Below are 13,243 nucleotides of genomic sequence, written 5' to 3'. Positions count from 1 at the left end.
AGTGAGAGAGGAAAGTGAAAAAGCGGGCTTCAAACTCAACATTCAGAAAACAAAGATCATGGCATCTGGTCCCATCACTTCCATCACCTCATGGCAAATAGATGGGAAACAACGGAAACAGTGAGAGACTTTATTTTCTTGGACTCCAAAATCACTGCAGACGGTGACTGCAGCCATGAAATTAAAAGACACTTGCTCCTTGGAAGAAAAGCTATGACCAACCTAGACAGCATATTAAAAAGCAGAGACATTACTTTGCCAACAAAGGTCTGTATAGTCAAAGCTATGCTTTTTCCAGTAGTCATGTATGGATGTGAGAGTTGGACCATAAAGAAGGCTGAGCACCAAAGAATTGATGCTTTTGAACTGTGGTATTGAAGACTCTTGAGAGTCCCTTGGACTGCAAGGAGATCAAACCAGTCAATCTTAAAGGAAATCAGTCCTGAATACTCATTGGAAGGACTGATGTTGAAGCTGAAGCTCAGATATTGACCACCTGACGTGAAGAGCTGACTCATTAGAAAAGACCCTGAGGCTGGGAAAGACTGAAGGCAGGAAGACAAGGGAATGACAGAGGATGAGATGGTTGGATGGCATCACCGACTCAATGGACATGAATTTGAGCAGGTTCCAGGAGATGGTGAAAGACAGGGGACCCTGGCACGCTGCAGTCCATGGGGTCGCAAGCAGTCAGACACGACTGAACAACAACAATAAATAACAGTGCTCTGCTTTGATTTGACTAGTTCTTTCCTGCTACTTGCTCAGGGATGCTGAGCTTTGTTGATCTGGTCTACTCATAGATGCTCATCATCTCCTACTTGGCCAATGGCCACCACATCTGGAGTGCTGATCTCTGATCTCATCCCCTTTCTATGCACCTGCTATGATGTCACCTAGTTATCATTCTACAGTAGCAATCTGAACATGTCCTTCCCATGCAGAACACCTGCAAGAAGAATCTAAAGTCCTCAGCATAGTAAGCCAGGTCCTTCATTAGTCATTCATTCTTTCAACAAATATTTACTGAGTGCTGACCATACACTAGGCTGCATGCTAGCTGGCTAAGAGTGGAGGTATGGTGATAAACCAGAGGGACCTGGTCTGTACCTCATAGAATTTATATTCTAGTGGAGGAAACAAAGAGATAAACAACCATGTAAGCAATACAATTATGGATTATGTAAACATGAACTCATTTTGAAAGAAATAACCAAGGTGCTGCAGTTGAGTACCGGGAGCAGGAATGGGTGTTAGAGAATGCCTTTATGAAGATGTGATGTTTACACTGCATAAAGTAGGAGACAGCAAGAGCCACAGAAGAGTTCTGGGCAAAGGAAACATCAAGTGCCAAGGTCCAGAAGTGGGAAACACCTGGGACGGCAGGACTGCTAGAGGTAGTGAAGCTGCTGGAGTGTTGAGCTCTGCCTCCTTCTCCAGGCTTATTTTCCACCTGCAGTCCCCCTAAATCACAGACACAAATACGTAAATACCTGTTCTTTATCACACTATGCCTTCTCACTTTTCACCTGCTCCTCTCTCTCTGGACAATCCTGACTCCTCCCTGAGATTGGGCTTCTAAGTAATTCCTTTGTGGTAACTTTTGGGTTGCTCTGTTACCCTCCTCCAGGCAGCTAGACAGCTCCTTCCTCTTCTATGCCCCAGAGAAGTCTATGTACTTCTCCTTGTTTGTGCAGCTAACATTTACTGAGTGCTTCCTGTGTACCAAAAACTGTTCTAAGCATTCTACCTGTAGAAACTAACCTTGCAAGGCAGGTTCATTCAACCCTCAAAAACCCTGTAAGGGGGACCTCCCTGGTTGCCCAATGGTTAGGGATCTACCTTGCAATACAGGGGATCTGAGTTCGATCCCTGGTCAGGGAACTAAGATCCCATATGCTGCTGAGCAACTAAGCTCTGGCGCCACACAGAAAGTTCCTGCATGACGCAATGATGCCAAATAAATAATTTTAAAAAAACTTGTAAGCTAGGTATTATTACTATCTCTGCCCTATATACATGAAGACACTGAGGCCCAGAGAAGTTGAATAACTCACTGACAGTCACAGTGAGTAAATGGTAGAGTCAAGATTTCAACCCAATCCAGTCTGTGCTTTAACCACTAAGCCATTTTTGCCTTTCAAGATTGACAACAGTAGCTAGCATTGATCAAGCACCCCTCCATAAACTGGGCTTTCTTCTCAACCCTTTACATGAGTTAACTCATTGAATCTTCCAACAACTCATTAAGATAAATACTCTCAGGATCACAATGATGCCCTTTATTCGCACTAAAACCACGACCCCACTGGGTGGGGGCCCGTGTCCTACCCAAGTCAGCAACCCCAAAGCCTTCCATACCCAGAAGCTGCTGGACATGCCTGCTGAATGAGCAAAGAAACCAACAAACCTAGTCTTTCTCTTGGCTCAACATTAAACTTCAAAGGACTGCCCTAGTGATCCCGTAGTTAAGAATCTGCCTTCTAATGTAGGGGACACGGGTTCGATCCCTGGTCGCGGAACTAAAATCCCACACACTGCAGGACAATTAAGTCCATGAGCCACTACAAAGATCTGGAGTGCTGTAACTAGGACCTGATGCAGCCAAAAACAAATAAATATTTTTTACAAAAACAAATAAACAGAAAAAACCCAAATAAACATAAAATAAAAATTTTAAATTATTTTAGCATTTTTGTTTGTAACAGTGAAAACTAGGAATATCTTGATGTTAAACTGTGATATCTTCACATAGGAGAATACTACACAGCAGCTAAAGCAATTGAACTAGCTTTATCAACACAGCTAAGCCACAAAAAACAACATTAAAAAAGGGAAGTTGTAGAATGATAGCTAGAGTATGACATCATTTACATAAAGTTTAAAAACAGGTGTTTTAGTCTGTTCAGGCTACTATAACAGAACATCACAGGCTGAGCAGCTTATAAACAACAGAAACATATTATTTTTTTCACAGTTCTGTAAGCTGGGAAGTCAACATTAAGGTGCTGGCAGATACAGTGTCTGGTGAGAGGCCACTTCCTATGTCCTCACATGGGGCACGGGGGCTCTCTGGGACCTTTCATACGGACACTAGGCCCATTTTTAAGAGCTCTGCTCTCGTGGCCTAATCACCCCCAAAGGCCTCACCTCCAAATATCACACTAGGATTAGGTTTCAACACATGAATTCTGGGGGGTCACATTCAATCTATAGTAACATTTAGTATTTATGGAAACATTAATGTATGTTATTAGTTTTTAAAAGTTCCTGGAGTTGATAAACAAAAAACAAACAAAAAATTAACACAGATCCATACAGGTCCAGCCAACTGAGTTTTGACAAAGGTACAAAAGTAATTCAATGGAAGAAAGATAGTGTTTCCATGGTGAAACTGGAGAATTTGACATCCAAAAGTGAAAGAATGAACCTCAACTTAGGCCTCAAAATGAGTCATAGATTTACATGTAGGGAAAACACAAAGTCTTTGGGATCTAGGGCTGAGTGAAGAACTCTTAGACATGACACCAAAAGCACAATCCATTAAAGAACCAACAAATTGGACTTGGTCAAAAATTTTAAATTTTGCTCTATAAAAGATGCTGTGAAGAGGAGAAAACAGGGAACTGGGGAACTGCAGGTCTTAGAAGGTTTACAGAGCGGATGTAACAAAGCAGAAAGATAGGTAGATGGGCAAGAGGTTGGGCTCTGAGAGTTGAGTACTGGGGTTTCAGGAAGCAGAGTGCGATCGTTTTAGGTGATGTCGAGGTTTGTTGCTTAGGTGAAATGGAGGTGAATGTGGAAGAGATCAGGTAAGCATAAGATAGAGTGTTAAGACATCTCAAAATAACAAACTTTTGTACTTCAAAAGACACCACCAAGAAAGTGAAAAGACAACTTATAGAATGGAAGAAAATACCTGTATTTTCTAAGAATTTGTATGTAGAATATATAGCGAACTCTCAAAACTCAACAGTAAAAAAGGTAAACAATCCAATTACAAAATGAGCAAAAGAGACTAACAGGTATTTCAGCAAAAACAAAATCCACATGGCAAAGCAGCACATGAAAATACATGCAACATCATTAATCATTAGGGAAACGAAAATTCAACATCTAAACACTGCACAAGAATTACATAGCTAAAACTTAAAAAAAAGTGACAATACCAAATGTTGTGAGGGTGCAAAGAAACTGCATCTCCCAGACACGGGGGGTGGGACAGTAAATAATACAACCCCTCTGGAAATGGCAGTTTCTTAAAGACCTAACCATACACATACCTGATAACCCAGAAATTACACTACTGGGCATTCATCCCAGGGAAAGAAAAACATCTGCTTACATGAAAATATACATGAATGATCAGAGAACCTTGTGTTTTGAGACAAAATGCCCAAAGAGGAGTTACTTGTGTCAGGCCCCAGGGAAATAATCTAAGACTTCATTCCTAACCCAACTGCAGTTACAAGCTTCCCCAGGAAACTGACCTTTAACCAGACAACCTGGAATGTCCTGGTCAGCACTAGGATCCATCCCTGTGATTAGCGGATACCTCTGCCCTTCCCCTTAGGCAAGGAAGGCAGCCTCGCCTAAAAAGAAGGTATTCTTTGCTAATTCTTTCCTTTTTTCTGCTTCCTCTCTGCCTTTAAAAGTCTTCTTTTCTGCAGCTCAACAGGGCTCTATTGCTAGATGGGATGTTTCCTGATTTACAAATTGTTGAATACATTCATGTGATCCTTATATTTATTCAGTTGAGTTTTTGTTACTTAACATTTGTAATAGCCAAAAACTGGAAACATCCCGCAAGTCCATGTAGGTGAATGAATAAACCAACTGTGGGACACATATACCACAGAAAGTTATTCAGCAGCAAAAATGGATGAACTCTTCATATATTCAACAATTCAGATGAAATTTACATGAAAAATGTCAAACGGTTACATACTGTACGATTGCATTTATGCCACATTCTTAAAATGACAAAATTATAAAAGATGCAGAATGGATTGATGACTCCCTGGGCTTGTGGGGAAGGGGTAAGAGCAGCTGTGACTGACCATAAGAGGTTATCCTTGTAGTGATGAAAATAGCTCTGTACCTTGACTGTGGTGGGGTGACATGAATCTACTACCCACGTGATAAAACTGCATACAACTGCACACATACTACAGTGCATGTAAAACTGCTAAAGTCTGAATAAGGTCTGTGTGTTGCACCAATGTTAATTTCCTGGTTTTGACATTGTACTACAACTGTGTAAGCTGCTGTCATTGGGGGAAAATGGGTGAAGGGTACATTGAGACGTCTCTATATTTTTGTGAGTTCTTATGAATCTGTAATTATTTTTATATAAAAAAATCATTAAGGAAATGCAAATCAAAGCCACAGTGAGGTGTCATCTTAGACCAATGGGGACAATCATTTTTTTTAAATAACAAATGTTTGTGAGGATGTGGAACAATCAAAGTTGTACACTGGGGAGGCATGTAAAATGGTGGAGTTTCTGTGAAAAACAGTTCAAAAAAATTAAAAATAGAATTACCTTAAGATCCAGCAATGTCACTTGTAAGTGCATATTCAAAAGAACTGAAAGCAAGATCTTAAAGAGATATTTGCACAACCATGTTCACTGTAGCAGCTCATTATTCACAAAAGCCAAGAGGTGAAAGCAATCCACATATGCATAGATAGATACACGGATAGACAAAATGTGCTGCATACATACAAAGGAATACTATTCAGCCTAAAAAAGGAAATTTTGTCACACTCACAAATACTGTATGATTCCACTTACATAACTTACCTAAGATAGTCAAAATCATACAAAGTAGAATGATGGTTAGGGGAAGGAGAAATGGGGAGTTGTTATTTAATGGGTATAGAGTTTCAGATTGGCAAGAGGAAAAATTCTAGATATGTTATACAATAATGTGAACACAGTTAACACTACTAAACTGTACATTTATAAGTGTATAGTTGGTCTGTGGGCTGAAACCACTGAAGCCCAAGTGCCTAGAGCCTTTGCTCCACAACAAGAGACGCCACCAAAAGGAGAAGCCTACACAATCCAACTAGAGAGTAGGCCCTGCTCGCCACAACCAAAGTCCACGCATCTACAAAGACCTAGCACAGCCGAAGATAAATAATATTTTTTTAAATGTTTTTTAAAAAGTGCATAGCTCGTAAGATAGTAAACTTTATACCCTATGTTTTTTTCACTAAAATATTTTTAAAAGATTAAGCAAAACAGCTTTTGCTATTTTGTTAAGATTAACAAAGTTGGGTGGTGGTTATATGGTGTTTGTTATATTATCTCCAACTTTCATATATGTATATAATCTTTCACAGTGAAAATCTTTTTGAATAGCTGTTCTTTTAAAATTTTTTATTTATTTGGCTGCTCTGGGTCTCAGCTGCATCACTCCAGATCTTCAGTCTTTATTGAGGTACTGGAATCTACTTCATGACCAGGAATCAAACCCTGGCCCCCTGCATGGGGAGCCTGGAGTCTTAGCCACTGCACCACCAGAGAAATACCTTGAATAGCTATTTTTAAATGGACAAATTTAAAAAGTTTTGAGGACCACTTTTAAGACAATTTAGAATTTTGCTCTGTGTTCATTTGGGCACTCAACATCAAAGTTTCTAACTTGCTGGTAAGAAATCAGAATTAGTCTTATAATTCTGTTGCAATACACTGCCAAACAAGGAAATGACAAACCACAGAATAACTCTGTATTTTAAATGTCAGCTGATAATGTCAAGAAAACAATTGTGAATTTGTAATTGGAAACAGTTTTCTCACAGATTTTTATTAAAAGACATCTAGCTAAGTAAAAAATCACTTTGAATCTTAGAATCAAATTCTTTCTTTCAAAGGAACTGCCTAGGCAAAACCATTTGCACATGGTTATTAAATAAATAGTCTTTTTGCTTTGTGTTTTAAGTGTCTAAGGCTGTCAACAGTTTTTTCCCCCAAGTTGAACAAAAGGGAAACTACAGTTCACTAAACAAACATTTATTAAGCTCAAGGCCAAGTACTGTGCTAGATTTTCAAATTTGTGATTTCAGGTATTTTTGTCAGTCTATTCTTTAATGTGTTTACAGACTACCTTTTACAATCACCAGAAATGACGCTATTATTAAAAGTTTCATTAAAAAACACACCATAAAAAAAACTCATCTTGTCTATTAAACATGGCACGCATACGCCTGTTTTCTGAAAACATTTTTCTGTGCTGAGGTTACCAAATGCCCTTTGTTCAAACATTAAACCAGGAAGCTGTATGACTAACTTCTGGCAACTGCTAGAATTTCAGGCCCTGTACCCATATCAAACCATGAGATCTCCATTCTAGATCATTCCACCAATTCACAGGGATGACTTAAGAGGAGCTGTCAGTTAGTGAAACAAGCTCAGACTACTGACTGTCAGACTAACAAAAACGAAAATCCATACTTTTTACCATGAACGTTTTATCAACTACATCATCGACCAAATTATTTTCAAGAAACTGTTTATTTCTATCTCCTACCATTCATGTAAATAGATTTTAGCAAGTCATAATAAATTTATTACCGTCTGGGCGTTAACTCAAATGCTTGTCACATTGTACCTCTTCTTACTGTTAAGCGTTGAAGGATTGTCATTTAGACTCACGACCTTTTCTAAGTGATAACTAGCCACTCTGTAGTAAGGTGCACATCTCCAGACCACCTCCTAACTTCGCGAGGTTGCTGCTACGCAACAACCACTCCCATGTTTATTTACACCCCCACCAGCATGACTCAGCCGCCGGGCTGCGTGGCTGCGGACCCAAACACGTCTGTCTTAGTCACGTTCCCCCGGTTATCTCGTTGCTGACCAGCGGCCACACCCGCGGCGGGGTCCTAGCTGGTTAAACCACCCGTAATGTCGCTGGCACAACCAACCTATTGATGGGACACTAAAAACGCTAGTGTCGCGAATTCTCTCGTGTGTGAATTCTGTCTCTCCATGTGGGCTGTCGGCTCCCCTATCCATATCATTTTTCACTCGGGGTTTGGACAAACAGCAGTGAGGGAAAGGGATGTGCGGAGGCATTTTTAAGCATGGCCACCTGGTACCTGGAGCGGGGATTGGGGGGAGAGGGGGCTGTGCAGTGGAGCAGTGTGGGGACTCCGCAATGAGGAAGGGGGAGAAGGCCTCCACCGCGGGGGGTGACGGTTCGTGGCGAGGAATGGGGAGTGGGGGGAGGCCTCCGCGTGGGAGACGCTGCGGGGAGGAGTGCCACGCGTGGAGGTCGGGAGGAACCTCCTCGTCAGGGGAACGCCTCCGCAGTGGAGGAGGGGTCCTCCTCGGTCGGTGGGGTGGAGGGGTTTGGGGGATACTCGGGACCAGCACGGAGTCCCAAGTCTAGATTTCGTCTCCTCAAAGCACCCTAACTGTACAACGTGACTAAAGTTCCGCAACTGTGTTCCAGACAACAAAAATAAAACCGGCCGACGTAAAAAATAAAACCGGCCGACGTTGAGAGGGGCTTGTGCCTCACAGCAGACACCAGAAAAACTGCGGGCTCCGCCGCCTACCTCCTGGGCATCTCCAGACCACCACTTTCTCGGGAAAATCACCGCAGAACCCGCTATATTTTGACCCAAAACCCAACACATTTGAGAAGTCCGGGCCTAAGAGGCGGGAGGAAAAGACCCCTCCTCCACCCCCAGCCGGAAGTATGCTTCTCTAGTGAAGGCGCGCCTGTGCCGCGCACGCGCTCTCAGTTACTAAGCAACGTCGTCGCCGAATCACCCCAGCGGGAGCCCAGCAACAGCCGAGCCGCTGCCTTCCCCACCAATCAGAGCCGGGCTCGCCTCACACCCCCTCACCAATCAGCGCCGGCGCTGCAAGGAAGTTTCCAGAGCTTTCGAGGAAGAGCCCCTTAACTCGAATTCATCCGCCCGATAATTTTCCTACCTTTTCCTAAAGGAGGAGAAGGATCATCTGGAGGAGAGGGGAGCTGATTTGTTAGGATCCTTTTTTTCGGTTCTGAGGAATTTAGAGCTCAGTCGAAGGACATAACTGCGTCGCGAGAGGTGGGGCCGGGAGAACTACTTTCAGCGGCGCAGGGACACTAGGCCTACGTAAGAGTGATAAATGACGCAACAGACGTTGTATAAATATCGGCCCCGCCGAGCCGGAGCACTTAGACGCGGCTGGCATTGTTGGGTTCCTGCGTCGTCTTGGAGGTGACTCGGCGTGATTGAATTTGCGGCATCTTCGCATTCACTCACAGGTACTGGCCCGCAGCCATGAGCGTCGGGAGGAGCGGAGAAGGGGGCTTCCGTGAGGGCGAGCCGCAGAGGCCTTGGGAGTCCGCGAGACGAGGCGGGTGGGGGTGGGTGTGGGGGAGGGGAAGCGAGGTGACGCGGCCCCGGCCTTTCCGGAAGAGCAGGCCTTGTTTACGTGTCGGGAGCGGGGCCGGTTGGCGCGCGCGCCCGCCGGCACAGGTCAACGGACACTTAACCGATGGAGATTCCATCGCGTCTGCTTCAGGGGAGAAAGGTGGAAGAGAGGTAGTCGGCGGGGGCTTCTGGAAACGTTTTTAATTCGAATTCTGCCGTGGAGGAGGTGTAGGTCCCCAGTTGCGTTTAAAAAAGTTTTTTATCTAAATGCTGACATGATGACTAGGTTTGGGGGGAATTGGGCGGGATCTTAACGAAGTACCTGAACAGTTCTGGATGATAATCTCGGAAAGTACTTTCGAGTCTCCAGCCTGTTAGGGAGACATCTTGACTAAGGAATATTGCCTCCAGTGATGGATACATTGTCTAGTAAAAGAATAGGGGAGATTTGTGAGAGATCTTGACGTAAATAAGGCGTTTTAGAATATAATCTGTTAGTTTTAACTAACCAATGATCTTGACGTAAATAAGGCGTTTTAGAATATAATCTGTTAGTTTTAAATAACCAATGAACTATGAAAGCGGTAAAAGATTCTGAAAATGATACAGTAACCTTTTCCTTTTTAACCTTATAGGTCAAAATGCAGATCTTCGTGAAAACCCTGACCGGCAAGACCATCACCCTGGAGGTGGAGCCCAGTGACACCATCGAGAACGTGAAGGCCAAGATCCAGGATAAGGAGGGCATTCCCCCTGACCAGCAGAGGCTCATCTTTGCAGGCAAGCAGCTGGAAGATGGCCGCACTCTTTCTGATTACAACATCCAGAAAGAGTCGACCCTGCACCTGGTCCTCCGTCTGAGGGGTGGTATGCAGATTTTCGTGAAGACCCTGACCGGCAAGACCATCACCCTGGAAGTGGAGCCCAGTGACACCATCGAGAACGTGAAGGCCAAGATCCAGGATAAGGAGGGCATTCCCCCCGACCAGCAGAGGCTCATCTTTGCCGGCAAGCAGCTGGAAGATGGCCGCACTCTTTCTGATTACAACATCCAGAAAGAGTCGACCCTGCACCTGGTCCTCCGTCTGAGGGGTGGTATGCAGATCTTCGTGAAGACCCTGACCGGCAAGACCATCACCCTGGAGGTGGAGCCCAGTGACACCATCGAGAACGTGAAGGCCAAGATCCAGGATAAGGAAGGCATTCCCCCTGACCAGCAGAGGCTCATCTTTGCCGGCAAGCAGCTGGAAGATGGCCGCACTCTTTCTGATTACAACATCCAGAAAGAGTCGACCCTGCACCTGGTCCTCCGTCTGAGGGGTGGTATGCAGATCTTCGTGAAGACCCTGACCGGCAAGACCATCACCCTGGAGGTGGAGCCCAGTGACACCATCGAGAACGTGAAGGCCAAGATCCAGGATAAGGAAGGCATTCCCCCTGACCAGCAGAGGCTCATCTTTGCCGGCAAGCAGCTGGAAGATGGCCGCACTCTTTCTGATTACAACATCCAGAAAGAGTCGACCCTGCACCTGGTCCTTCGTCTGAGGGGTGGCTGTTAATTCTTCAGTCTTCTATTCATAATGTTCAATGATGACATCCTTCTGCACTCTAGCCATTTACCCCAATTTAAGTTTAGAAATTACCAGTTTCAGTAATAGCTGAACCTGTTCAAAATGTTAATAAAAGTTTTGTTGCATGCATTTTTGGTGTCTGTTGTGAAATTACATGGTAATGGTGGGTACTCAACAGGTTAAAATGGTATTCAAAGAAGGCATTTGAGGTTTGTGCGACCAAATTTTAAGTCATTGGCAAACATCCCGTGTGCAAAGTATAGAACTTTGTTCAAGGTCATTAATAGGATTCTAGTATAATTAAAACTATTTCAAATTGTAAGAGTATGGAGGCATATTGAGGGAAAGCACTTTCCTGCCTCCTCAAATAGTGGGTAACAAGACTTATTACAGAGAAATGAAGTTTTGAGGCTGTTCAATTGTGTTCTGAAATCTTGTAATTATTGGTTGGCTATTGTCCTTTTTTCCTCTGGTGCTTTACACTTACAGGTGTTTAGCCTTAGATAATAGAACCATAATTTTCTCTTAAGTAAACTGAGCCAAGAACCAAATGGAGCATTGGTCAACAAGGGTAAGGAGAAAAATTGAGTTAAGGTGGTTACTAACGTTGGTTCCTAATGACTTAACAGCTTTGCCTCCTTGTAGAGGTGAGATTGCTCCAGTGAAGGAGATTCTGTAACTTGGGTGGTAAGAATCTTGGGGAAGCCCTACACAGCAGTTTTTATGCTCCCATCCCAGGTGGTGCAGTGGTAAAAAGCCTGCAGGAGAACCAAGGAATGCAGGTTGGATCAATGGGTCGGGAAGATCCCCTGGCGAAGGAAATGGCAACCCACTCCGGTATTCTTGCCTGGAAAATTTCATGGGACAGTGGAGTGGGCTCCACGGGATTTCAGAGTTGGATGTGAGGGTGTAACACGGTTAATTAAGCATTAGGAAGTATACTCCCAGTGCTAATTGAAGGTGGTGTAAGAATATTTGGGGGCACAGCCCTCTACCATTCCCCTGCTTCATAAATTTCTTCAGTGGTGGTTCTCAACTGGAAATAGGAAGGGGAGGGGCTGGGTGTGGAAGTAAAGGGGAAGAGTTGGAAGTCCTGGTTCTCAGCTTTACACTGCTAAGAAAATCACTTCTGGTACTAAAACTAGTGTAACCACAAGCATAGCATGAGGGGTAAGAATCACCCAGAGATGTGATATACAAATGTAGAAAGCCAAGCCTCACAGGAGTCGAGGTGTACCTGAGAAGAGCTTGGTGCATAACTTTAGGAACTCTTAGCAGCAAAAGCTGTTTGAACTTTTGTCCTAGAAACCCACTTAATTTTGAACATACACTAAATTGGAATACTTGACTGATTTTCTTGGGTAAGTTAGAGACTGGAAATAAGCACTTAACTTTAGCCTGTTAATGCTTCAGCTTGAGTGGTGGTAAAAACTTGAGCCAAAAAGAAACTATTAAACCAGTAGAGGTGGTAATGAAACATTAAGCCTTTTAAAAGCTTTCCTTAGACTTAAGGGAATGATTAGATTTGCTGTCAGGTTGGAAGATTATATACCTTCCCAGTCCAGTGTTTGACTTGCCCAAGCCCCTAGTTCTTGTTACAGGCCAGGCAGGGATTGGGATCCAAGTGTCAACTCTCGCAGAGCTCAGAAAATGCCTGAAGTTTTCATCGGTTCCTTCCCCTAACCCTTCAGGATATCCCCAAACTAGTGCTTGCTGAACAAGTCTTGCTTGAATTTTTAAATAGGCCTTTTGCAACTAAACCTGAGTTTTGAAGATTAAAAGTTCTACACGTAACCTGAGAGAAAAGCATTTTACCAGAATAGCTGTAGTGAAGACTAGTGCTGATTTGGGCAATAGGACAAGAATGTCCTTTTCCCCAAAATCACTCCCTGACTTGACAGGCTTTGAGGTCTGCACTTCTGTGAATTCCCTGAGGGAAAAAGTTTTCAGCTGTTGTTCTAATTCTCTCATGGGATTTCCTCCTGTCCTTGGGGATCCCTCAAAGTATTCAGGGATCTCAGCAAACTGCACACAACCGGAGGTCTGAACAAGGAAACCTCTGTGTGGTCTTCACCAACCTGTGCTATCAACTGGGAATTGGGACCAGCAGTCTCTGTTCCGTGAAGTCAGGCCACACTCACTCAGTAGACTTACTTTGCAGAAGTGTCTGTTTCATTCTTTATGGAGACTATATCTCATGAGACTTACCCAATTTCAACAGGCTGCATTTTAGATATACTCCGTTTATCCCTCAATCCGAAGGGGCAAAGGTATGGTGCCCTTTCAATCAG

General features: G+C 43.6%; 1 protein-coding gene across 3 annotated transcripts; it reads left to right on the top strand.

Moving 5' to 3' along the window:
- Positions 1-9,163: 9,163 nt before the first annotated feature.
- On the top strand, positions 9,164-11,081 carry UBB (ubiquitin B). 3 transcript variants are annotated; one of them, XM_061389789.1, is made up of 2 exons: positions 9,164-9,272; positions 10,017-11,081. In XM_061389789.1, exon 2 carries the CDS (start codon positions 10,023-10,025, stop codon positions 10,938-10,940), a length of 918 nt encoding a protein of 305 aa, XP_061245773.1. In that variant the 5' UTR covers positions 9,164-9,272; positions 10,017-10,022; the 3' UTR covers positions 10,941-11,081. The 3 variants fall into 3 exon arrangements, with proteins under 3 accessions (XP_061245773.1, XP_061245772.1, XP_061245775.1); XM_061389788.1 differs by lacking the exon at positions 9,164-9,272 and adding an exon at positions 9,275-9,552; XM_061389791.1 differs by lacking the exon at positions 9,164-9,272 and adding an exon at positions 9,521-9,609.
- The last annotated feature ends 2,162 nt before the right edge of the window (positions 11,082-13,243 follow it).

The sequence above is a fragment of the Bos javanicus genome, chromosome 19 (genome assembly GCF_032452875.1).
Source record: "Bos javanicus breed banteng chromosome 19, ARS-OSU_banteng_1.0, whole genome shotgun sequence".
Lineage (NCBI taxonomy): Eukaryota > Metazoa > Chordata > Mammalia > Artiodactyla > Bovidae > Bos > Bos javanicus.
The sequence above is the reverse complement of the archived record's forward strand: the minus strand, read 5'-3'. Positions and strand labels throughout refer to the sequence as shown.

Bases quoted from the DNA above. Each gene is read 5' to 3' on its own strand.
- UBB (XM_061389788.1), top strand. From the start codon at position 9,289: ATGAGCGTCGGGAGGAGCGGAGAAGGGGGCTTCCGTGAGGGCGAGCCG. The intron at 9,553-10,016 runs GTAGTCGGCGGG...TTAACCTTATAG, and splicing joins GGGAGAAAGGTGGAAGAGAG to GTCAAAATGCAGATCTTCGT.